This window comes from Pogona vitticeps, chromosome 14 (assembly GCF_051106095.1).
Source record: "Pogona vitticeps strain Pit_001003342236 chromosome 14, PviZW2.1, whole genome shotgun sequence".
NCBI lineage: Eukaryota > Metazoa > Chordata > Lepidosauria > Squamata > Agamidae > Pogona > Pogona vitticeps.
This window is the reverse complement of record NC_135796.1, coordinates 4,553,789-4,579,384: the sequence shown is the minus strand read 5'-3', so window position 1 is coordinate 4,579,384 and position 25,596 is coordinate 4,553,789. Positions and strand designations below refer to the sequence as shown.

The 25,596-nt window shown below is 46.8% G+C and overlaps 2 protein-coding genes across 2 annotated transcripts in view; both read right to left on the bottom strand.

The window, feature by feature from the left end:
• Positions 1 to 15,087, bottom strand: part of GCN1 (GCN1 activator of EIF2AK4) — a 95,693-nt gene extending 80,606 nt beyond the window's left edge. Inside the window, exons 1-10 of the mRNA XM_072983399.2 lie at positions 15,004 to 15,087; positions 12,489 to 12,591; positions 10,920 to 10,983; positions 10,077 to 10,208; positions 8,259 to 8,367; positions 6,580 to 6,678; positions 6,262 to 6,396; positions 4,767 to 4,835; positions 3,061 to 3,169; positions 1,687 to 1,761 (exon numbers count right to left, since the gene is read on the bottom strand). Of these exons, the coding sequence (XP_072839500.2) occupies positions 1,687 to 1,761; positions 3,061 to 3,169; positions 4,767 to 4,835; positions 6,262 to 6,396; positions 6,580 to 6,678; positions 8,259 to 8,367; positions 10,077 to 10,208; positions 10,920 to 10,983; positions 12,489 to 12,591; positions 15,004 to 15,060 (952 nt within the window). The 5' untranslated portion in view covers positions 15,061 to 15,087. The remainder of the gene's footprint in view (positions 1 to 1,686; positions 1,762 to 3,060; positions 3,170 to 4,766; positions 4,836 to 6,261; positions 6,397 to 6,579; positions 6,679 to 8,258; positions 8,368 to 10,076; positions 10,209 to 10,919; positions 10,984 to 12,488; positions 12,592 to 15,003) is intronic.
• Positions 15,088 to 17,428: 2,341 nt separating this feature from the next.
• On the bottom strand, positions 17,429 to 25,074 carry RPLP0 (ribosomal protein lateral stalk subunit P0). The gene is made up of 8 exons (XM_072983130.2): positions 24,960 to 25,074; positions 24,660 to 24,769; positions 23,149 to 23,324; positions 22,074 to 22,161; positions 20,899 to 21,045; positions 19,788 to 19,973; positions 19,477 to 19,617; positions 17,429 to 17,647 (listed from the first exon to the last, which is right to left on the bottom strand). Exons 2-8 carry the CDS (start codon positions 24,711 to 24,713, stop codon positions 17,492 to 17,494), a joined length of 948 nt encoding a protein of 315 aa, XP_072839231.2. The 5' UTR covers positions 24,714 to 24,769; positions 24,960 to 25,074; the 3' UTR covers positions 17,429 to 17,491.
• Positions 25,075 to 25,596: the final 522 nt, after the last annotated feature.

Below are 25,596 nucleotides of genomic sequence, written 5' to 3'. Positions count from 1 at the left end.
ACAGTCTGAAAATATTAAAAATATTGAATTAAAAAAACCAGAAATACAGTGGTGCCTCACATAGCGAACGCTTCGCTATGTGATGAAACCGCACAACGATGGGTCCCGGGCCATCGCTGGAGCGTTCGCTCAGCGATGGCCCCTATGGGCTTTTTCGCTATGCGATGATCGCGCGGACGCGATCAAAGCATAGTGAACAGCTGATCGGCGGTTCCAAAATGGCCGCAGCTAAAACAAAATGGCGACCGCTGTTTTGCCTCGCTAACGAGGCATCGAAAATGGCTGCCGCAATGGAGAAAACTCACAGAATGGTGAGCTTTAAGTCCATAGGAACGTATTAAATCAGTTTTAATACGTTCCTATGGACTTTTTCGTTTCACTTAACGATGGATTCGCTGAGCGAGGGTTAATCCGGAACGGATTAACCTCGCTAAGCGAGGCACCACTGTACGTGGTTTTTATGATGTAATTACCAGAACTGGCCACTAGAGGGAACCAGAACATATGCTGTATTGGTAACTTGCCGCCATTTTGCCTAGTCTCCCAGATCTTGCCGAGTCTTCTTGTCAACAGCAAGCCTCGGTTATTGTCCACACAGGCACAGTATATAGGTTTCAAAAGCTGCTTTTTCAGTATCCGCGGAGGGCTTGCAACTGATCCCTCATGGACACAGGGGTCCTTACTGTACTAAAATAAACATCTATCTGTTTTTCCATTTTAAGAAAGGGATTTCCATGCCTAGAAATCTCCAAGTCACCAGAGTCTCCTTTATTATGATTTATTGATTTATTAAAGGTACTTGGATACTGCCCAACTTAGTGACCACTCTGGGCAGTAGACAATAAAGAAACAAATCGCAATTCCCCAGCACCACGAAGAAAACATTACACGGATTAACTGGGAATGAACCAACAATCAAGCTTTTTCTAAGCTTAAAATCTAAAATTTAAAAGCTTTAAAAATGGTGGAACCAGGTGACTCATATACATAGAAAGCTTAGGGGAGGATGACCTTGAAAGCTTTTTTTTAGGCAAGGTTTTTAGTATCCTCTTGAAAGTTGGGAGGGAGGACGCCTGCCGAAATCCTAATGGGAATGTATTCCATATGGAAGGTGCCACAACCGAGGAGGCTCAATTTGGTGTCAAGACCTTCTTTCCCTCTCTTGCCATGCCAACCCATAAGAGCAAGGCCTTGTGAGGATCGGGTGGCGTGGGCTGACGTTCTAACGAAAGGATGCTCTGACAAGTGGAGCCGTCTCAAACTGGTAAGGGCTTCGTAGGGTAAAGTCAAAACCAAAAAATAAACCCTGGGTTCAATGTTTTCACCAGAAATGTCAGAATCTTATCAGGTTTTATAATCACCGAAGAAGAGTCACGCAACCCATGCTAGCTCTTTTTGCTGGCTTTCTACTTCTGGGTGACAACCCTCTGGCCATGCTGGGTGTGGAGATTCTAGGAGTTGTAGCCCGGAAAACTAGCATTACCAAGCTCTAAGCACAAGTCAAAAGTCAAATTAAGTTTTGGCACTTCAGCTCTTCCAAAGCTGCAACCAGCTTGGCCCATGGTAAAGAATTACAGGATTTGTCACTATTATGTGTAGCAGGGCAAAGGTTCATTCTCCAACCCTAGAGCAGACAGGAATTTTCTCTAGTCTCCAAACCAAGTATCCAGAAACAAGGGGACTTACTGGCCAGTCCTTTCACGATGTCCAGGGCGTACTGGCTGAGGTCGAGGGTCACGGAGGCCAACAAACAGGAAATTGCTAAAATCAAGAGAAGATTGCAAGAAAGTGTTAATTTTGTCAACTTTAGCACTTGCCAAGAGAAAAATAATGACCTCATAAAGCATCCAGGAATTGGTTTATGGCTAGAAACTATGGGGTGAATGGCCTCTTTAAATCAGTGAGTTCTGCGAAAGGAGGAGGACAGAAATAACCCAAAGAACTTCCTTGAAATAACTCTACACACACAGACCTGTAAGTGTCCACATTTCAAGACTGCCGTTAAATAATATGCATGTCTTTTTTCTTTGCCTTCTGGGTTAATAGGCTCCAGCAAGGCCCACAGTTTGATTAGTCCTTGGGGTACAGAGATTTCTTCTTTGAAGCAGAAAATTTGTACTCTTTAAACCTGGTATTGTTTACAAGTGGCAGCAGGTCCTCATCTGCCACCTTAGTTCAGTAACCAAGTGGTTTACCTATTCAGTTGCCTTATCAAAGCTGAGCTGCCAAAATCTGTACCTCTCAAATCCTGTCTTTTCCCCTTATTTCACGACAACCTGGAATGCTTTAAAAGCACCTGCAAAGACGCCTGCACGCTCACGCCATCATAGACTTCCATCCTAACACTTCACCTCCAATGCATAGCCTGACTAGTTTTGAATCCATTTTTCTAACTGCACAACCATCCCAGTGTCCATTTGCCCTTCAACTCCCTACAACCTGTACACGTCAGCTGATGTTTCACCAACAAATCTTGCCGGCACAGTTATGCACGTTCGCACCACGTGCAGGAAATGCTGCTGTCGTGTCATCAGAGGGTGGACTGCTTTGTGCAAAAGCAATACTGGCCCAAGAGGCAACAGTCCTGCTTTACGGTGCTGGCAAGATTTTCCACCCAACAGTTGCTCAATAAGATATTGGCCTTCCTGTCCCACTGAATGTTAATCACAATAATCTTACAGTTACAGAGCTGGAAGGGACCCTATGAAGCATCTAGTCCAGCCCCTGTCAATGGAGCACAGTAGGAAATTGAATGCCCGGCACCTTTGGCTTGGTAACCACATTCCTCAACCACTGAGCTATCCAGCAGTTCATAAAATAAAAGTGGTTCATTGCAATTCCACGGGCAGCAACCGGTCTGATTCTGGCACTGTATAATTCAAGCTGATCTGCACCCAGGTAAACACCAAGAATCTAGCGTCACTTCTCTTAACCCAGCCACAGGCATTGCAACTCCCAGCGCAGAAGGGCTGGTCAGTGGATCTCAGTGGGACCCAATCCACCCATGGCAGCCTTCCTTCCTTTCACCGCCTACCCTGCCATCATCCACCAGCTACTCACTTTCGATGGCGTTCTCAGGGCTTCGGAGCAGAGACTTCTGCAGAGCCGGCAAAAGAAGATCTTTGAATTCGGAGTGAGACACATAGCGGAGCAAAGGAGCACAGTTGTCCTGCAAGAAACACCAACAGCTTAACAGAAGGAGCCGCTCGCTCAGTCACCCGGGGGCAAGGAGGCATTTTCACAAGGTCGCTCCGATGACAGGGTCAGGCGGGCGGAAAAGGCCAGGCCTGGGCAGTAGCGGCGGCTGCTGCCTGAATGAAAGGCTGGCCACCATAAGCCCAAAGCAGCCATGTTCAACGCTGGCCTCCTTTCCAGACAAAAGGAAACAAATAAAAATTGCTGCAGCATCTTAAAGACTTAACGGTCACACTTCAAGGGAAACCTTCGTGGATAAATGCATCTGATCAGAGCTGTTGAGTTTGTGTTCTGTGCCATCAAGTCAGAACTGATCTAGAGAGACCCTAAGAGGGCTTTCGAGGTGAGTGAGATGTTTAAGGAGTAGCTTGACCAGTTACACTCTCCCAGTGAGTTTCCATGGCCGAGCGGGGATTCCGACCCAGGCCTTCTGAGGCCTACTTGGTCACTCTTGTCCATCGCACCACACTGGGAATTCACTAGGCATATCACAATAAAGCAAAGCCACGTGTATACACACGGCAGGGACAACAGCATTCTCTTGGAAGTTCCTGAGTACCTTTCTAGGACAATAAAGTGCTCACATGCCTGGTTTTGCATCAAGGTTATGCTGAGGAAGAAGCTCAAAGACAGCCAGGAGGGCCCGATAATAAAAGTGCAAATCACCCTTCACTCTCCACGAAGAGATCTCCTTCAATGGACTCCACAGAAACAAAGCAAAGCATGTGGCACCTTGAAGACTCACTCTTATATTTTAATGTAAGCTTTCAACTTAAATGGAAGGCACTTCCATCTGACTGATCAAGCAAGGAGGGCCAATGATCCCCTTTTCGACTTTTGTCTGATCCAAGAAAAATTCTGAAGGTTCCTTAGGAATTCCAGGCAGGACCCTTCTCGCCCGTTTGTTATTAAAACAAAGGAGCAAAGGGAGCCTTTCCTGTCAGCATGAACACAGGCAATCCTTGGGCTGCCTCTCCCATGAAGAGGGATCGGAAGCAGCCACCTTCCCATCTATCAAACGACCAGTATTTCCCAGCATGGTTGGAAGTCAAGTTTGTTTTTCCTGAGTGAACTAACCTTCTCCCTTCCCCCTTGACATACCAGTGTCATTGAGCTATCCACGTCTTGGATCCAGGCCTCAGAATAAGATGCAGAGCAAGCTCCATTCAGCCATTGCGCCTGAAACCCGACAGCGCTTGAAGGGTGGGGGTTAGAGGCAAGTAACCTTTGCAAACTCGCAGCTCTTGTTAGTACATTCTGGGGAACGTTCCTGCAGAGTTTCTCTGACTGGGAGCCCTGCCTTGGCGGCTTAGAAATGCCAGTGCTTGCATTTCATGGTAGAATCTTTTGACCCACCCAGCTACTCTCCCCCAAGGCTCATGGATATGAATACTTTCACATTAAGGTTGATTCTTGATCCAGCCGAGAAGGTGGACTCTAGCCCTTGAAAGCAGCGGTTGCAATACACCCCCTTCTTACAGAATCCTAACTCTCTGTTTGATTTTGTTGGTGGCACAGTCTGGGCAAGGGAACCGTTTGAACTCCGGTACGAGGCTGGGCCTCTCTCTCACCAGCAAGTGCTTCTGAAGTTTCGTCTTGCTCATCAGAATGGTTTTCATATAGAAATCAAGGAGGGAACTCTGAAAAAAAAAGCAAAAATAAAAACAAATCCCTCATTACTGGCATGAAGCAACCCATGGTCAGACCTGAGAAGGAAGCTCTACCAAGGTCATAGCATGGGGCAAGCAACGTGTGTCCCCCCCCCCCCCCGCAAAAGATGTTGGACAGCAACCCCCAGCAGGCCTAAGTAGCACCTCCAGAGGTAGTAGAGGACAACAGCTAGATGATCGAATCAGGTGCAAGGTTGTGCTGACCATCTACAAAGCCCCTTCACGGTTTGGGGCCATGTCCCTTGTTGGAGCATCTTTTCCCAGCGTCCTATAACCCAGATGGCTAGGTTCGCCCAGGCAATGTTCCTCTGGAGGACGGCTCTAAAGGAGGCCAGAAAATCCTTTACCAGAACCGGGTCCTTTTCCACGGTGGCGCCAACCCTCTGGAACCAATTCCCGGTAGAGATGCTCCCAGCGCCCTCCCGCCCAACAGTTCAAAGACACCTGAAAACACTCCTTCTCAGATCAGCCTTTCTTGGTGATCCGCCTTGATTTTTCAATACGCCTCACGTCTCTCAGTTATGATTCACACATCCTGAGCTTATTTTATTGTCTATGTGTTTTATTTTATAATTATTTATTTTATTTTTATTTATTTATTTCTTACTAGATTTTTACCCTTTCCGCCTAGACAATGTCTACTCAGGGCGGCTTACATGGATAAAAAGAAAAACACAACAATATAACAAATATAAAAATCATCAACTTCAACACTTATTTCTAAACGGAACATTTCCAAGATGACATAACTCGAGAAAGAGAAATAAGGGTCAGTTAATTGATGGAGGGAAGGCCTGCCTGAAGAGCCAAGTTTTTAAATGGCTTTTGAAAACACCCAGCGAAGTTTGATGGGTTGTCTGTCTGTTTGTTTTTTTCTTTTCTTGCTGTAAACTGCCCAGAATAGCGCAGTGCGCTACTGAGGCAGAATATACATTTAAGAAATAAAAAATTATGGTCTTGGTTTCCAGCCCTGGGGGACGGGGAACCATGTAACATGAAGTTGGAGAGGGAAATGAATACTGCTTGGACCACCACTGCTGAAGCCCCCTATTCCAGCCCCTTTGATGGCTGTAGGTGCAGCTACCTCTCTGTTTACAGGGGGGAAATTGCAGAAATGCTGGCTGTGATACACTGGCGGAAAAGCGCAGAAATGGCAGTCGTAAGGCACCAGAATTCGAACTTCAGAGGCCACTGACTTTTGGGAGAACAAAGTTGCCAGCTCAGAGAACAGCACTGTGCCAAAATTCTGGAAGGCCCCTAAAATCCTGAAGGTGCCACAGTCTCTTTAGGACCTGGCGGCTGAATCTCACTTCAGGATGACACTGACGCTCGCCCATTCAACTGGCAAAGCCACTCCCTCTCTCACTCCAATGCCAAGCCAGCCACCCCCGCTGACCTTGTGTGCGTTAATGATGCCCAATTCTTTCTGACTGGTACAGAACTGCACGAGGAGGCCAAGCATGCCCGCATAGCCTTGGTGGGCCTCCAGCCCTAGGATGACAGAGAGGTACTGATCCACCAACCCAGGGTTCTGTAGAAAAAAACAAAGAAGCACGTCAGAAACAGAAACACTGCAAGGAGCGAAGCCTTCCCCAGCCTTGTACCCTCTTGAAATGGGGGACGACAACTCCCGTCAACTTATGCACTTCAGGCCAGTGCCTCCAGAGGGCGCTGCGTAGAGTGAGCAATCTGCAACCCCAGAAGATGCCGTTACCTCTTTCCACAGTCGGTTCAGCTTCTTCACAGCCCCGTCCATCACAGGTTTGCGCGAGCCGCCCAAAACGTCCAACAGAAGAAAACACTGAACTTCCACCTGTTTTGAACGAGAGAGAGAGAGAGAGAGAGAGAGAGAGAGAGAGAGAGAGAGAGAGAGAGAGAACGGGTCTTGATAAAATCAGGGTCAGCAATAGATGGCCCATGGGCCAAATGGGGCCGCTCGCATCCTCAGGACTTCCCAGCAGCATCCCCAAACCCCCTTTAAAAAAACCCTCTAAATTTTTTTAAATCACCAATATCCAGCCTCAAAATGTCCCTTTGTGCTCCCTCAGACCTGGGGGGGGGGCAATTTTGCCACACTTTAAGATCCCCAGCACCTCTGCCCCAGGTATGTATGTATGTATGTAGGTAGGTAGGTAGGTAGGTAGGTAGGTAGGTAGGTAGGTAGGTAGGTAGGTAGGTAGGTAGGTAGGTAGGTAGGTAGGTAGGTAGGTAGGTAGGTAGGTAGGTAGGTATTCATTCATTCATTCATTCCATTTATACCCGCCTATCTGTTCATTGCGAACACTCTAGGCACCCTCACCATTTGTTTTTAATCTGTTCTGTAGTGTAAGAGGGGTAAAGTGGCTTTTCCATTTTAAAAACTCATAATAATTTGCAGCTGGAGTTGCAGATGTGACCCTCTAAGATTCGTAGACGAACATGCAGAGGTGACCTGCGCTTGGAATAAATGATTGCTTAACCCTAATCACAATCTCTAAACTCCACCTTGGCTTCCGGTTTGTTTACATCTCCAACATGGAGCCAATACATGTTGGCCCAGTTATGACAACCTGTATTCTACAGCTCAAGAACACAGGTTGTATTCTTGAGCTGTTGGCTAGAGGTTCTATCAAGGCAACGACAGCATGCAAACACTCCAGAGGTAGACGACAGTAAAATGGCATGTATCAAAATTTCAGAGAAAAGACAGCAGACCCTTGGCTGTCTTTCTCTCCTTTAAGGTTGGAACCCAATCTAAGAAACTATGGCGGGCCTGAATGGTACCAATGATGACAATCTTAAAAATCCAGCACTTAAACACCAGGTCAACTGAAGGGAAATCATCTGAAAGGCGTGAGTGGTATCCATCTCAGTGACCAATGAGAGGGGTTTCTTTTCTGCTGCTCCCAGACTATGAAATGCACCTCTCCGAGAGACGTAATCCATTCCCTTTCTTGCTTGCTTCAGGAAGAAAGTGAAGACCCCCGTTTTTAAACTGGCTTACAAAATTGCATGACATTTAATGGACAAATCCTACGAGTGTTCGTATAAGGCTTGCATCACTTCCTGTAGCTGCTTGCGGCTAATTTAAGAGATGCTGGGGTGCAGGTCAACTGAGTGATCAAGGGTGCAATGAGACACATGACCCAGATGTGCCCCAGCACCTTGGCCATGAGCTAACCGCAGTTGCAGAAACTTGCAGAAACCAGATGCACACACCAACTGGGTTCAGAGTATTGTGATGATTTCAATTGTTTTTACAGCAAGCTGGTTTTAACAGCTGCATGACTGAACCTGTTTTCTACCTGCTGTTTTTGTTCCGTGTTATGTTTGTGAGCTATGCTGAGAGCTACTCTGGAGCAGACAAGAGAATTAAACATGCAAGAGATAAAAGTCAAGACCAAGGAGCCTTACCAGCTTCTCCCATGTTTCTCCTTGTCTTCTGTCCCGTGTGGGGAAGACGGTGCGAACGAGCAAGCAAGTCCAGGACAGGCCCAGCACGGCTGCAGAGCCACTCCTTTTACTGCCAGCGAATAAGCAAGAAGAGAATAAGCCCCACTGGGGACTCCAGAAACAGTATTTGCCGCTACAAATCATGGCTAGTTCACACCATTTAATCTATTTTTACAGCCTTAAAAACAAGAAGAGTAGCGGCAGGGACAGGTTCAAAGTTACAACTCAACTACCATAATCAAGTTTACATAATCAAGGCAAAAGCAAATGGAAGTGTATGCCCATAACTTTCCATGGAGTTATGGAAGAGCGAAGGGGCGGAGTGCGCTCGCATGCATGTGCAAAGGGGAAGAGGGCGCTCGCGTGCATGCATGAAGGGGCGGGGGTGCTTGCAGAGGGGAGGGATGTGCTCGCAGGTGGGAGGGGCACTCATGCATGCGGGTGGCAGGCTGTGCGTGGGGGGGGATGCATGGGTGGGGGACAGGAAACCTGTCTCTGCAGCTCGGTCCTGCCATGGCCACAGACCGGTTGGGGACCCCTGTGCTAAAGGATCTCCTATTTGAAACTCTGTGGAGGTAGCCTTAACAACACTTAGTACAGTGGTGCCTCGCATAGCGAGGTTAATCCGTTCCGGATTAACCTTCGCTATGCTGAAGCATCGTTGAACGGGGCAGGGATTTCCATTGGAACGCATTAAACATGGTTTAATGCGTTCCAAATGGGCCAAATACTCACCGTTCAGCGAAGCTTCGTAATGGCCGGCAGCCATTTTCGTGCCCTCGCCTCGCTTAACGAGGGCGCGAAAACGCTGCGCGCGGCCATTTTGGGCCATTTCCAGGCTTCCGGCGGCCATTTTGGCTGCCGAACAGCTGATCGTCGGGCTTCGTTTTGCAAAGATCGGTAAGCGAAACGCTTACCGGTCTTCGCAAAGCGAATTTAGCCCTATTTAAAAAACGTTAAGCGATCGCATTAGCGATCCGAAAAAACGGATCGCTATGCGATTTCGTCGTTATGCGGTGCGCTCGTTAAGCGAGGCACCACTGTACATCTTTAATCAGGCCATGTGATGTGGATTTGTTGTTGTTGTTTAGTCGTGTCCGACTCTTCATGACCCCATGGACCAGAGCACACCAGGGCCTCCTGTCTTCCACAGCTTCCCAGAGCTGGGTCAAATTCATGTTGGTCGCTTCAGTGACACTATTCAACCATCTCGTCCTCTGTCATCCCCTTCTCCTCTTGCCTTCACACTTTCCTAACAACAGCGTGATGTGGAGACCTAGCACCAAACCATTGTTAGGTGAGTGATTAGGAATGTACAGAAGGGAGAGAAAGGTCTCCATCAACGCAACAACATGCAGTTTAACGGCGCACTGAAAGCAACTCTTATACTGCTATCTAGGGCAGTGATGTCCATAGTAACCAGCACAGCCTTCCAGGATTTTACGTAGAGATTCTCCAAGCCCAACCCAATGTCAGGAACTGATCCTGATCCATCCTGCTTCCAATGCATGGACTCTGGGCTACAGTCCTTCCCCTAGAGGCCGGCTCCCGAGCCCTGGGCGACCTTACCCCAAACTGCCTTGTTCAAAAGCAGCAACAGAAGCAGAAACGTTCAAGCAAGCACCGAAGCGACACTCCTAAATTGTTCCTTCCCTGACAGGTGGGCGAAGAGCCCATTTTAAAAGAGAAAGCTCACTTTAAAGGCACAGCCAAGAAACCAACCGCCCCTCTTCACGAAAGGCCTCCCCAAGAGAGGAGGGCACAGAATCCAGCTCTCACCTGGGGCCTCCAGACTTGCAGCCGATCCCGGAAGACTGCAAGGCCTGCAGGAGGTTCTTGGCCGTTGCTTCTGGGTGGCATTCCATGAGCTGCTGGAGGGTCCCCTGGAGGGCTCTTCGGGAGGCCGCATCTCTAACAAGGAAAGGGCAGGGGTTGCCAAAACCATTAGCTGCTCAGGACAAGAGCTGGACTCTATGAACCTTCCCAGGAGCCCCGTTTATTCATAACCTCCATTTTAGCTGACAAACCAGTCTACTAAACTCAAATTTAAACATATCTCTTTCAGACAGCAACAAGAAGTTGTAAGATAATTTCATAATTATGGTTAGGCATCCTTCAGTCTCGAGAGAATATGGTGACGTGCTCTGTATGGAGGACTTGGAACAGTGTCTAGTGTGGCTGCGAAGGCCAATGCGAGAGTGACAATCCCTTCTACACTGAAGACAAATCCAATCTGTTCCCTGTCCAGGTCCCTGATTTTGCTGGTTTCGGGACGGCCTCTCTGCCTCGGCCTGCCAGACAAGGGTCTCTTCAAATTGGAAGAGGCCGTGATGCACTGCCTGCCTCCAGGCTGAACGCTCAGATGTCAGGGTTTCCCATCTGTTGAGGTCCATTCCTAATGCCTTCAGATCCTGCTTGCAGATCTCCTTGTATCGCAGCTGTGGGCTCCCTTTCAGGTGATTTCCCTCTACATACAGGAGATCTTTTGGAATCCGACTGTAAGCCATTCTCATGACATATCCAAGCCAACACAGACGCTGCTATTTCAGTAATGTATATGTTATGGTATGCTCTATGGTACAAATCAACATATACACTGGAGAGAAGATTCTCCGGTCTTACCTGTATCGATGTAGAGTGAGGCAGAATAACTTACAAAGGCCTTTCACTGCACCTTCTGGCAGGTCTGAAATAGAGTCAAACCAAATATTAGCGATCCAGCAGCAAAACACATGTTGTGTAATGCCACGGCCATAATCAGCAATAGCCATCTTTTGGAAATTAAAAATTTCTGACTGCCTCCCCCAGGACGGTCCCAAGACTCCTTTGGGATCTCTTACACTGTGGGAAAGTCATGGGAAGGGGGGGGAGACACAGGCAGGGGCTGGAGTCTTTAATTCTAACGATTACCACACTCAAGTTGGTTATAGCACCATCTTGATTATTATAATTATGCAAATGAAGTGGGTGCTTGGCGTGGTTTTGCTTATACGTATCCTGCCCAGCGTAATGTGAATTCATTAACTGAGTGCTATATAGATCCAATAAATAAATATTTATTTATTTTATTTATTTTATTTTATTTATATGCCGCCCACACTACCCAAAGGTCTCTGGGCGGCTTACAACTTTTAAAATAAAATAAAAATTTAGAACAATTAAAATACAATTAAAATATATATAAAATTACTCACAATTGCTGCCACCCAGGACGATTTTACTGGCAGCAGCAATTTTTGGAAATTAAAGCTTCCCATTTGGGTTCCCGCAACTCCAAATGGCTTCCTCAAAGGTGCCTTACTTGATATACTGTACAGTACAGTTCAAGTTTATTATATTAGCTAAAAGCCATCACAATTGTTTAAAAAACAGATATGGTCAAATGAAATCATGATAAAATCACAGACAAATAAAATAATAAGAGACCCTTCATATCTGGGAATCTCCCACACAATTGATCGCAAAAGGTAAAAGGTAAAGGTTCCCCTTGACAATTTTTTGTCCAGTTGTGTCCGACTCTAGGGGGCGGCGCTCATCCCGCTCTTCAAGCCATAGAGCCAGCGTTTGTCCGAAGACAATCTTTCTGTGGTCACATGGCCAGTGTGATTTAGACACGGAACGCTGTTTACCTTCCCACCGAGATGGTACCTATTTATCTACTCGCATTTGCATGCTTTCGAACCGCTAGGTTGGCGGGAGCTGGGACAGGCGACAGGCGCTCACTCCGTCGCGTGGATTCGATCTTAAAACTGCTTGGTCTTCTGACCTTGCAGGACAGAGGCTTCTGCGGTTTAGCCCACAGCGCCACCACGTCCCTTTGATCGCAAAGGCTTTCACAAAATTAGCTCAAATATTTCTGGCCACTTTTGCGAAAAGCGCTGTTCTATATGTAACATAAGGGTCACAGTCAAAGAATAACCTAACCACCTTTATCTGAGGGCTTTCCTCCTGTAGAGCAGCCAAAATGTTATCCAGGAGCTTTTCTCAGGGGTTTTGATATGAAGTTACAATATTGGTTTTCAGCCACTGCATCAAAACCATGGCTTAATATCTTCTCTTTTTATTGGAAAGAGCAGTTGCTGGGGACATGCAAACATAACAGGGAGAAGTCAATTCTTTGCTCCTGCACTAGAGTCTCAACAAAAACTGCCCTCTTCCCAAGCTGCCTTTGGATCCAGTTGTTAGGAATACCTTTTCCGGTGATGCATCTGCCAAGTTCACTGAGGATCTCTCTCTGTTCCTTCACACTGGATGTGGTCACTTTCACCGCAAATCTCTTCAGTGTTTCGGAAACCTAAGGAGGCAATGAAGACGAGGGAAGACACTGCTGTTCGTTACTCTTCCAAGAATGACGGGTAGATGTACTCTAGAAACATCTATGGCCCAATCTTCTGCATGTTCTCCTTAAACATTTGTGCTTTCTCTCAAGTAGGTGTGCATGTTATGCTTGTCATGATGTGCCCTCAAATTGCATCAGCTTTTAGCAACCCTAATACTGGGCTTAAGCCACTAAAATTAAAAGCATGGCTTGATATCACACATTTTCTCTCTTTTTTAATGGAAGAGGTCATTTACTGAAAACACACAATCATGGTTGGACCCAGAGAATGCACAAAGAAGATAACATGATATTAAGCCATGTTTTTAATACCGTGGCTGAAACTCTCGCAAAAACGTGGTATATTTAAGAAGTTGTTTTTCCCACTGCTGCACCCTCATTGCAGAATTTCCAGGACTAAGTGAGGACTTGGACCCAAGTTTCACTAGTTCCAATCTATCCCTCTGTCTGTTATACCATACTAGCAATTTTAGTGTTTATAAGAATGGAAAAAGAAAAAACAAATTTAAAAAGAGGATCATATCACTATATGTACTCAAACAGAGCTATGTCAGACCATTAATCAAACTGGCAGAGCAGAAGTATGGAAAGAAGGAGAGAGTGATGTGGAGAAGAATCAAAGATTATGCAATGATTAAAGGGTCACAAGTTGCCTTCCTAATTCAACTGTTTATACTCTACCCTTCAGCAAAGTTTTCCAGACAGCTTAAATCAAAAAAGCAAAGTGTGCTGCTTGTATACAGCCCATAGCACTGAAAGCACTCTCTGGGTGACTGGCCATTTAATTACGTAGGCTTCAAATTGCCGCCGCCACTCCCCACCCCCCAAAAGTTGAGTACTCAATTTATCAACCTCAGCAAGATGGAAGGCTGAGTGAACCTCAAGCTGGCTACCTGGGATTCAATCTGGGTTGTGAGACGTTTGGCTGCAATATAGCAGTTTAAACACTGGGCTACAAGATCACAGCAATGTGATGGTCCTACATCAAAAATCTCACCGCCAATTTTGCTGAACATTCAAGAGTGGCCAAGGCAGTATTTCAAGGGCTGCAGGGAATCCTCAGATTATCCTTACAGCTATCTTCACAGCAATTGTCACTGTTTTCAAATGTGTATCCTTCACTTCTCTCAAAAAAGTCAGATCAGGATCCATGATTTCTTCCCTATACCTCAGGTGTCCTGCATGGTCAATTAGCCTAAGAGTGACTTAGGCTGAATAGGAACTTTCAACTGTGGCCTCCTGGCTTGATTATTTACTACCACAACCACAACACTACTGCTATAATCCAGTCTTTCATTTATGGAACATTATTATTCAACAAGAGAAATAATAAGTCATCCCTACATCACAGATGAGGAAATGAAGATCAAGAAAACCAGCTCCCCTAGAAGAGCGTAAAATAGTCAGAAGACAGCACTTGAAAGCATTTAAACTACCCTTGGCTTAATGTGCTACTGTAAGTTGTAAACAAACCAACACACAAAAACAACTGCCAAAGTACAAGTAACTGCAACCGTGTGCTTTTCCCTCCATTTTCTCGGAGGAGGAGCTATCAAACCCATTCTATGTAAGGCACCATTTACACCATGCTATGAAATACATCAATATCCTACACTTCCAAGGGGGTCAGGCTGTGTGCGATCTTGCAAACGTACATCATCTTTTTTATTATTATTATTTTGAGATGGCTTTAGCTGTTTGCCTCCATCATTCTCTGAACTTCATGGCCTTACACTGAAGCACATAGGCAACAAGGAGGGAAACTTCAGGTATGTTTATACCTGCAAATAAGAAGCTTAAAAGCCACTTAAACAGGTGTTACTTCTGCCTTAAATGCCAAAAAAACACCCTAGCATAACAAAGAGTCCTGGGTTCAAATCCTGGTATCTGGAAGCGGAAAGGCCCCCGTTGTCTGGAAAGCAGCAGTCAGGGTTGGGAGGAGGCCGGCCTTCTTCCAACAAGACGCCCTCCCGACGTGCTGGGTCTGCAAGTCCCATCGTCCCCAGCCAGCCGGAAGACGTGGCGAGGGATGATGGGACTGAAGTGCCCCATCCTTCGGGGGGGGGAACAGCACCAACACAGGGACGACCCACGGAGACCATCCCGAACCCAACCGCCCCCCGGGGGCCCTTCGGGGGCAGAGCGGACAAACCCCTTCCCCTTCCAGCCCGGAGGAGAAGCCCGGCCCAGAAGCCCCGCGGCGGCCGCTGAGCTCGGCGTCGAAGGCCCGGCCGAGCGCGAGGGAGGCAGCGGAGGGCCCGGCCCGTCCCCTTGTGTGCTCGGGGCGCCGGGCTAGGAAACCGGGCGGCTCCAACCCCGGCCCCAGCTCCTCCCGCCGCTCGCCCCGCCGCCTCAGGCGTCACCCACCTGCGTGTCAGCCGCCATCACGCCGGCTGCGACCCGGAAGCGGCTCTGGCGCCACATCCGGGGGAGGGCGGGTCGCCCGGCGCGGTTTGATGGCATCATCCGGCCCGCCGACGCGCGTCGCGCTGGCGGAGGAAGAGGGCCGAGAGGAGGGGGTCCTCAGAATACGCATGCGCGCCTCTCCCTCTCTCACACATGTGCTGTATTCCTGGAGCGCGAGAGCCGTGCTTTTAATTCAGTGACTTTTAAGCCCAGTAATAAGGTTGCTGAAAGTTGCCTTGAGAGCTGCTCTTGGTCGCTGCACAGCCCGGAGAAGTTACTTTTGGGGGACTACAGCTCCCACAAGGCACCAAGCCAGAATGCATGCATTCATTCATTTATTTATTTAATTTATACCCCGCCCATCTAGACCTTAGTCTACTCTGGGGGGGGGGGGCTAACAACAATCCAAATACTGTAATAACAATATAAAATAGAACAACGTTAATGCAATGGAATGTGGCAATAAATAAATTAGGTATTGACAGGAGGTAAAGCCTGCCTAAAGAGCTGGGTCTTGAGTTTGTCATCCCAAAGGCAGGGCAGGGAGCGACAGCCCCAACATGCAAGCTCTCCGCTTCCCTCATTGCTTATATCCCTGCTGGGTCTGGGCTGGGACTCATCCGGTCCCACCATTCCGGCTTCCCATCAGGGCCAAACACAGTCCCTGCCTGGGACTCCCTCAAGGGCAGACGTTGTTGCTCAGGTATATCTGGACTAGCCGGGATGTGTTAATTTGAAAATATGCTTACTTTCTCTAAGGATGTGAAATGTGTGGCCTTTCAGAAGTTGCTCTGCAATTGCCCTTCTCTCTAGGAAGCCCAACCAGTAAGACAGTGGGACACAAAGCCCAGCAAAGAAAGGGTCACAAGTTGCCTTCCTCCGATTCCAGCTCTGTGTATTTCCCCCCTCCACCAGCCTTTGGCCATGTTTTCCAGAACAAGTGATAAAAATAACTCTACCCACAGAAAGACAATCCTAAGCATTAGATGCATATTGTGTATTACATCAGAAGGCAGGCAGAAAAGTCTTGTACTGGCTATAGAAACTCACTGGGAAGGGGGGTGGGGGGGTAAAACTGTCCTTAAAGATATCTTACCTTAAGAACAAAGGTGATGTATTTTAGGTAATGTATTAAGGCCATTGTAAGTCAGATGTTTCCTGCCAACCTAGCAGTTTTAAAACATGCAAATGCAAGTAGATAAATAGGTACCACCTTAGTGGGAAGGTAACAGCTTTCCGTGTCTAGTCACGCTGGCCACGTGACCACAGAAACTGTCTTTGGACAAACATGGCTCTATGGCTTGGAAACAGGGATGAGCACTGCGCCCTAGAGTTGGACACGACTGGACTAAACGTTAAGGGGAACCTTTACCTTAAGTCAGCTGTAACAAACCTGCATCAAGCAGAGGCCAGCCTCCCATTCCTCACACACTGCAACTGCTAGGGTGTATTCTGAACTGTTTCAGTTCAACTATGGTGCCACCTCTTCCAAGTAAAATTCTCTCCGTCCTATCAGTGGAAGGTGGATAATGTTAAGGGACAAGAGTACAGCAGGCAACACAAATGCGTAAAGCCTGCAGCAACACCTTACTGCAGAGAGGCTTGTAAACCTATCCTTGGCTTGAGCCCTTTTGTCTATGTAAAAAAGGAGTAAAAATGGAGGATTCTCCTTCCCCTGATAGTTGGGCAAACATTGTTTGCAGTCCTGCTTCAAAAACATGTAAGAGGCATTCTCTACTCCTTGATGGCTGTCACCACTGAAGGAGAACTTGACGCTTCTGCCTTGATACCCGCAACTAGAAGTACGAAGCATAGAGGAAGCTGCTTTCTACACCCGCACATCCAAGTAATAAAAGCTCCGATTGGTAGCAGTTCTTCACAATGTCAGTCCAAACTAGTTCCTAGCTCTACCTGGAGACCACAGGGATGGACCTTATGCATACAAAACATATTTTCATTGTGTTACAACCCTAACTCCCCTCCACCCCGATGCGGCATCTGGCATTCCCTAATACAGTAGTACCTCAGTTTATGAATTTAATGCATTCTACAGGACTTCATATAAAGCAAAAAAGTCATAAACCGATACACGGTTTGCCAGAGGAACCGGGGGGGGGGCACTATAAACCTCCAGGCACAATGCATCCTGGGGAAACTTCTTTCATACTGCGGGGGAAAAACAAACCAAGGCATTATTTTCTATGGATTTCCGTTCATAAACTGAAAATTACGTTAACCAAGGTGTTTGTAAACCGAGGTACTACTGTAGTCTCATCCAAGTATCCACTCCCCTCAAGTCTGACACTATTTATCTTCTAAAATCAGATGGGATCCAGCATGCTGAGAGTGGTCTGCTGATTCTGCAATAATCACAATAAACAGAGTGTGTAGAGAAGTTATTTTATTAATTCTCACTGTACTCAAAACTGGACGATGACAACACCAGTGGTTAGTCGAAGAGCCCGAATCCCATGTCTTCGTCAGACTCTTCCGACTCTTCCTTGGCTTCCTCCTTAGCTGGGGCTGCAGCAGCAGGAGCAGCAGCTTCCACTGCAACTGGAGCAGCAGCCACAAAAGCTGAAGGATCTGCCAAGAAGGCCTTCACCTGTGAAAGAAGATCATGTCAGTTGTAGACAAGGCAGACTGATTTTCCTGAAGGATCCAAAGAGGAGCAAGGAGATCTGGGTGCCCGACTTTGCTAGAAAGCAGCTTGGTTCCTCCAAAACGAATCAACTATGTCTGAAGGCTTATTAAATAGTCTTCACCCCTCCGGCACCCACCAGATAAGCTAGGCAATAAGTCCCAGAATATATTGACAAAATTGCACACCCGTGCCCCTACCTTTGGTCCATGCTTTCTTAGGCCCAAGAATAGACTACTGCAATGCCCTCTACATGGGGCTTCCCCTGAGGCCGATAGGGCAGTTTCAGCAGGTTCACAATACGGCAGTCAGGCTACTGGGCCGAGTTAGCAAATACCAACATACCTGCCCAACTCTACCTGCCTTACACTAGTTACCTGACTGCTTCAAGGTGATGGTTCTAACATATAAAGCTCTAAATGGTTCAGGACCCTCAGGATCTGACAGAACGCCTTCTTCCAGAAAGAACTACCTGCTCTACTCGTTTGGCTCATGCTGAATGTCTGTGGGCCATCACCTCCGAAAGAGGCCTGGAGGGAGAAAACTAGAAACCAGGCTTTCTCCAGTGTCATACCCAGACTCTGGAATCAACTACAGTACCTCCAGATATCCACCCAGCCCCCACTGGCAACTTTTAAAATGCTGGCTGTCCAGACAGAAAAATACCTCTCCGAACAGCCAGTTACCAGTGTGGGGACGAAGTGGATTCCATCAATGGAATCTCAATGAAATTATTAGCCACCAAGACTATCACATGACCATTAAAAATTCTTAACGTGTAAACATTTAGTTGTTGTGATATTTTATTATGTTTTATTGTGTTGAATTTAGTTTTATGTTTGTAGGAATGTCTTATTGTCTCCTTATATTACGAACGACACATTCCAGGCCCTTGCAGTTTCAAAGATACGACTCAAATCACTACGAAGAAACGACAGATGAAATCAAAGACGTTAAAAAAAACCTGCTGAATAATATTTCTTAGTTCTGAATAACCGAAACAGCACATTGCCCCCCAGAAATGCAAAAGTATTCCAAAAACATTAGAAGTACTGTACATGCAAAGGTAATCTACTGAGACTTCTGCACTGCAGATACTGAATGATATAAACTGGGTTGTGCTCATAAGATAGTTTAAAACCAGTATTACTTCTTCTCAAAACCTAAGAATTTAGGGACCGAAACACCAACTGGCCAAAGCTGTGCTCCACTGTGCATCCAAGCTCTAGAACAGTGGTTCTTAACGTGGGTGATAATGCCCCCCAGGGGGCGATTTCATTTTTCAGGGGGGCGGTAGAACGAAATGGGGTGGCGTGGGGGCGCTGGAGCAGAAGGGGGGCAATAGGGGGGCACTGGAGCAAGCCACACCTGTGAAGATGGTTGCAGCCTTTTTACAATGTGCATGAATATATATTTTCCTCCAATCTTAATTTAGTTTCAGAGTTTTCGTCTTGAAATTTTTAATTCCTGCATTGCGGTTTGTTTTTATACCCTTTTTATGTTTCTTTTTGCGTCTTAAAATTCCCTTGCAACTAAATCATTAAATGTTACTTTTGGGGGTCATTTCATTTTCTTGCAATTGAATTTTGTTTCCAGGGGTCATTGGATTAAGTGTCTTAAATAAATAAATAAATAAATAAATAAATAAATAAGATATCATCACCGTGGGGAGGGGGGTGATGATAACTTCCTCAATGGCTCAAGGGGGCATTTCTTTCAAAAAGGTTAAGAACCACTGCTCTAGAACACTTTTACCAGGTCACCTTCAAACTACCCAAAGTGTCACTAGTTACCTTTTCAGCTAGTGGGAAAGAGTAGTCAGTCTCCACAGCTACAGCCAGAACCCGTTTGTACCCATTGATGATGGAGTGGGGCACAGAGGCAACCGTTGGGTAGCCAATCTGCAGGCAGACACTGGCAACATTACGGACACCCTGCAGAAGAAAACAAGAATGAAGCATTCTGAACACATTCTCGACCACTAAACAGCAAAGAAAACAAATCTATATGCCAAGCCTGCCTCCCCTCCTGCCTCGCTCCCCATCTTCCTCCCCGAGATCGTAGCAAAGATGTGTTGTGACCCAAGCTGGAAGTCTTCACTTACTTCCAGGAAACGTCCATGGAGAGTCTCCTCGGTGATGTCCAGAACCTCCGGATTGTAAATGCTGCCATTATCGAACACCTGCTGGATGACAAGCCCAAAGGAGAACGGGGAGATGTTCAACATGTTCAGCAAGGTGGCTTCGCTGGCACCCACTTTGTCTCCGGTCTTGATCAGCTGCACATCGCTCTGAAAAAAAGAGAGGGAGAGGGAGAAATGCAGAAAATTAAACACGGGAAAAATTTCAAGATCTCAGCAAGGTAGCAAGTATTTTACCGTGGCAGCATTAGGTTCAGAGAGGGCACACAGCGGGTGAAGAGAATCTTAACCTCTCCTTCAGATATGTGAAAGGTAAGAGGGCAGGACACATAAACAAAGACACCAGTTCTACACCTTGTATAATTCATGTAATTGTAATGTAGATGCAACACTGTGGAACCAGCATCAAAAGGGCTGTACTCAGCCAAAATAAAGGCCAGGGATTTCGGCCTTCAGTGTTCAGATTTCAACTGCCAATCTAAAACATATGGAGGCCCAAGGTAAAAGGTAAAGGTTCCCCTTGACATGTAGTCCAGTCGTGTCCGACTCTAGCGCGCGTTGCTCATCCCCATCTCCAAACCAGAGAGCCAGCGTTTGTCCAAAGACAATTTCTGTGGTCACGTGGCCAGCGTGACTAGACACGGAATGCCGTTACCTTTCTACCGTGGTGGTACCTATTTATCTACTTGCATTTACATGCTTTTGAACGGCTAGGTTGGCAGGAGCTGGGACAAGCGACGGGGGCTCACTCCATCGCCTGGATTCGATCTTATGACTGCTGGTCTTCTAACCTTGCAGCACAGAGGCTTCTGCAGTTTAACCCGCAGCGCTACCACATCTCAAAGGAGGCCCAAAGGCCCATCTAAATATTCCATTCCCATAGTGGTTAACAACGCACCTTCAAGAAATACAGAAGCAGAATATCATGCCTCCCCATAAAGTAACGAGGAGCCAAGGAAAAGAGCCGAGCGAATGAATGCTGCATCGAAACAAACTGAAGATCCATGTGTGCTAAATGCCCAAAAGAAGGATCGAAAATGCCAGGCCAACGAGCTTCCACTGGCCACTTCCTTACCAGGATTTCAATGGTGCCTCTGGAGATCTTGGTGGTAATACCCAAAGCCTGGAAAAAGGAAGTCTTCTCAGGGCCCAACCCAGTATTTTGAGCTGGCACAGTCACATCACAGGGGGCGATGGCGCCGGCACGAGCAGCAGCCGGTACCTAAAAAAGAGAGAAATTATACTCATTAATTTGGTTACACTGAGATGTACAAAAACTCCTGAACAGACCACTGCACCAAACTGAGAAGATTATTACAACATGAGGCAGCACGGCTCCACTCCTGAAAGAAGGATGATGGAAAGAAGAACTCCTGGCCATCTAATGTTCTGGACCTCAACCTTCAGCTGTTCCAATCACCATGGTGAGGGGTAAAGAGGTTATGAGAGTTGGAATCCAAAATGTATGAGAGTTTAAAGGTTCCCCATTCCTATACTGCACTCAACAAGCAGTCGCAGAATGTGACACTAACCAAGCTGTATCAGATTAGTAATTAAAGCCACAATTTAACTGAATCTTTACACTGGTGTAAGTACAATCCATAACCTGAAGCTGCAAACAACAACTACTACATGCAACTCAGTAAGTTAATTGGTCTGTTAACCAGAAGCTAGTCGCTGCTCTAAATTATGCGTCTACACTTATATCAGCGTAAATATTTTATTGGGTCCTAGCCTGTGCATTGTTAACAATCTTACTTATTAATATTCCCCTGGAATAATGATGCAGTTTTATTTGCTCAGTGTGAATGCAGACTTGGTCTGTTAGCTCTTTTCCCCCCTAGGTAAAACCTGTGCAGAGAAACTAAGTTTGTTTGGAGTTTTTGGAAGACAGTTCCTAGCTCAATACACTTACACAGAAGCATATTTAAAAAGTAACTTGTAGATGCTCAGTCAAACACTTTATCTTTAATCACATTCCAGGGCTGAATTCTAAATTTTTCTAAAAGTCTGTTAATAAAAGTACACACAGTATATTAAATTTTCTGCTCAGAACTACTCTGAGAAGCAGGCGAAACAAAGCAGTGTTATGCAGAATGCAATTCAACAACATTCACAACTGAGCAGTTACTCAAACCAAGGATGCTGATACTCAAATACACCATGTGACAAAACTGGTTGTCCAAGCTTCCTCACAGAGTTTGGAATGGACTCATCAATTCTTTCTAAAGTATGGCTGCCAGTTCTTACCTTGTTGGCCAACAGCATGTCCCTGATTTCAGTCAGATCTTCCTTGGTGAACACAAAGCCCACGTTGCCACGAATATGAGGCAGAAGCCTACAAGAAACAGCACAGCCCATTCAAAGCACTGAAAACTCAGCATCTGTGGATGCAAAAGGTTCAGCCCTCCAGGAAGAGCAGAGAAAGACCTCTAACTTCAAAATCCTGAGCCTCCAAGAAGAAAAAGGGGAGGATAGAAGAGCTTTTCATTCAAAGGTTGCACTTCCTCCAGAACCAAAGCCACTAGTGGGCAGATTAAGGCAAAAGCAGATAGGTCACCTATTCATTATCTCCCTGACTGAAAAGTAGACCGACCAGGGACAGATAGACCCTTGCTGCTAGCATCTACACATTTAAGGATTTTTGAAAACCCAAAATCTGTATACATTGCAGGATGGAGAACACAGAGCCTCCAGGCTATTTGCTGCCCTGTGACAGGCTAGATTCCGTAGCAGGTGGTTCTTTCCCCTTCCAAACATATCTGGGAAGCAGAGTGGGTATGTGGACCCCAACTGCCGACCCAACATACTATGCTGCCCTCAACTCAAGCAATGTGGCCCACCGCTGGAAGTGATCCAGAACAAATAAGCTGGGGGAGGAGAACATTTTTGACAGCTTTGGGGCCTTTCTTTTTGTTCTGGGACATTTCAGGGGTGTAGAAACAGCCTGGTAAGGTGCATGATTCCGAACACTGGCGTACACAATACCACAAGGAACAATTAAGTAACTCGTGCAAGCTCTCCCTCATCGTGAAGGCCCTCCAAGCGTGCTGGGCTTCATTCCACCCTCCTCAGCCAGCAACAACCATCCTGGTTGAGTATGATGGGAGTTACGTTCTATCAGAAAGATCAGTATAAAATGTATTTGGACAGCCTGCCTGGCCTGGCCTTTGACCTACAGGATAAAGTGGCTTGCTAACCATCGTCCTCGGAGCTAGGAAAGCTGGAAGGCATCCTGATGCCCATCAAGCAACACTCTAGTTCAGGTAGAAAGGAGCTACTTTTCTTCAATGTACGAGAGCTCAGAAGGATTTGCATCACTCACTTCTCCAGAGCAGGATTGTTTTCCAGGTGCCCCCGGATCGCTTTGCGCATCATGGTGTTCTTCCCCATGAGGACGACGGCCTTCCCACGCAACGACATGCGGATTTGCTGCATCTGCTTGGAACCAACGTTGTCTGCTCCCACAATGAAGCATTTTGGATAATCATCCAAGAGTTGCTACAAAACCAGAATGATTGCCTTAATTCAGACAAGTAATCTCTGGGCCTCTGGCTTACGCAGGACACAGATCTTGAGTATGGAAGAAGAGTAATTTATGCGACGACTCTAACCATGTTCCACCTCAGGAATAAGACAAACAATTATAGACACCCACACAGTGGTTTCTATTACTTCTGGCAAAAGCTATACAGTTACCCACTGATATTCACATCTGATCTGTTGATCGTAATAAAGTATTATTATGTTACCCACTGATTCACTTATCCACTCATTCACTGACTGACAGCACAAAAACTGTAGGTGAAATACCACGTTTATAAGACTTCTAAGAAATTGCAAAGTAGTACAAGCTCTTTAGACATCTTTGACAGGAAAAGATACTGCAATATGGAAAAGGCAAAGGAAGAGGTCATTAAAACAGTGGTTCTTAACCTGGGGTCCCCAGATGTTCTTCAACTAAAACTCCCAGAAGGCTTCACCGCTAGCTTTGCTGACCAGGATTTCTGGAAGTTGTCAAAGTTGGGAACCACTGGCTTAAAAAATGAGTCAGATGTTAGACCCACAGTTTTGGAGTACCGACTGGAGCCCTTGTCATTAGAAAGTTTTTCCTAACATATGGTCAAAATCTCTTTACTTGTAATTTGCATTCTAATCTCTGAAGCAGCTGAAAGCAAGCTCTCCCCCTCCTTTGAAGAAGAAGTGTCATCTCCTGTCAATTTTTTATTAGACTTGTACGCTCACTTGCCCACCGCTCCAAGTAGTGGCCTTGCCATGAGCTGTGCAGGATAAAAATACAATCACTCAAACAAAAATAAATTTGAACTAGCAGCCCATCAGTGATCCCGAAGCACAGCTGTCTTATCACTTCACTGAAATACCCCCAGCTGTCTTCCAACACCCAGTATTTGTGCAAAAAAAAAAACCTGCTTTATGGTTCTAGCTGGGATCCAAGAATTCTTTCATAAACCCCAACGCAGAGCTTATAACCATTACTTTGTCATGTTCTATTTCTATTTTTTGAAAAAAAGTCTTCCTGGGCACCCCCACTTGCTTTCACCCCCTTTCCCACACAGACTGCCTCATCCCCATTCCTGTGGCTTTGCCAACACAGAAAGAGGAGAAAACGGGGACCCTGCCTGATTTTGAGAGGAGAGCACTCTGTACATACTCAGAGAAGCCCTCGCTGGCTTCCTGACACCCTTTATCTCACTACACAATCTTCCCAAAGGATTTCCAGGGAGGGGGGGCGAACGGCAGACCGGAAAAGGGCCCCAAAACAAGACCCCCCGACCCCACCCCAGCCCCGAAGCGAGAGGGGCACATGGGACTTACGATGATCTTGAGGAAGTAGTTGGACTTCCACGTGGCTCGGTCTTCCCTGGGCATCTCGGTGTCCCAAGGATCGCGCGGCGGCGGCGGCGGTTTAAAGACTCCTGGATTTCCTACAGGCGCAGATTTCGAACAACTCGGGTCAGAAATGCTGGAAGCGGTCCCCCTTTTTTTAAGACTACAACTCCCAGAATCCCCCAGCCAGCAGAGCGACCGCGCTCGGGCCTACCCTTTCCCTCACCCCCACAGGCTCAACCTCGGCCTAGCCTAGGCCGCGGAACCCGCTCCCGCCGCGACGCTCACCTCACGAGGCCTCCGTGGAAAAGGGGAGAGGCGGCCGCCCGCCTTCCGCTTTTATAGGCCGAGGGGGCCGCGACCAATCGGAGGCGAGCGACGTCGGCCTTCACTTCCGCGCCGCTCGCTACGGATTGGTCGGGCGGGCCCCGGAAGCAAAAAGCTACGAGTGCTGGGGCCTGAGTGGCTGGCCGAACTGCCCTTCCAAAAAAAAAATGGGAGCGTTCTTCCTCCCCGCCTTTTAAAGCGGTAGTGATTGGAAAAGCCTTTCAAAAAAAGAAGAGTTTCTTGGTCGAGAAGTGGTTGTTGCTGGGTGTGGGCAAGTTGCCCTCGGCTTATGGCAACCCCATGAATGAGTGATCTCTAAAAAAAAAAAAAAAATCCTCCCCCCCCCCAGAGCCCTTGCTCATGTCTTGCAAACCCAAAAGTGAGTGGTTTCTTTTAGGGAGTCAGTCCATCTCACATCGGGTCTTCCTCTTTTCCTGCTACCTTCTGCTTTTCCCAGCATTAACATCTCGTCGAGAGAATCTTGCCTTCTCCTGATGTGCCCAAAGTAGGGCAGCCTCAGTTTCAACACTTGGTAGAGAGGAATGGCTGGAAACAGAGGATCGGTTGCACAACACAGGTCAAAACATGAAGGGAAGCC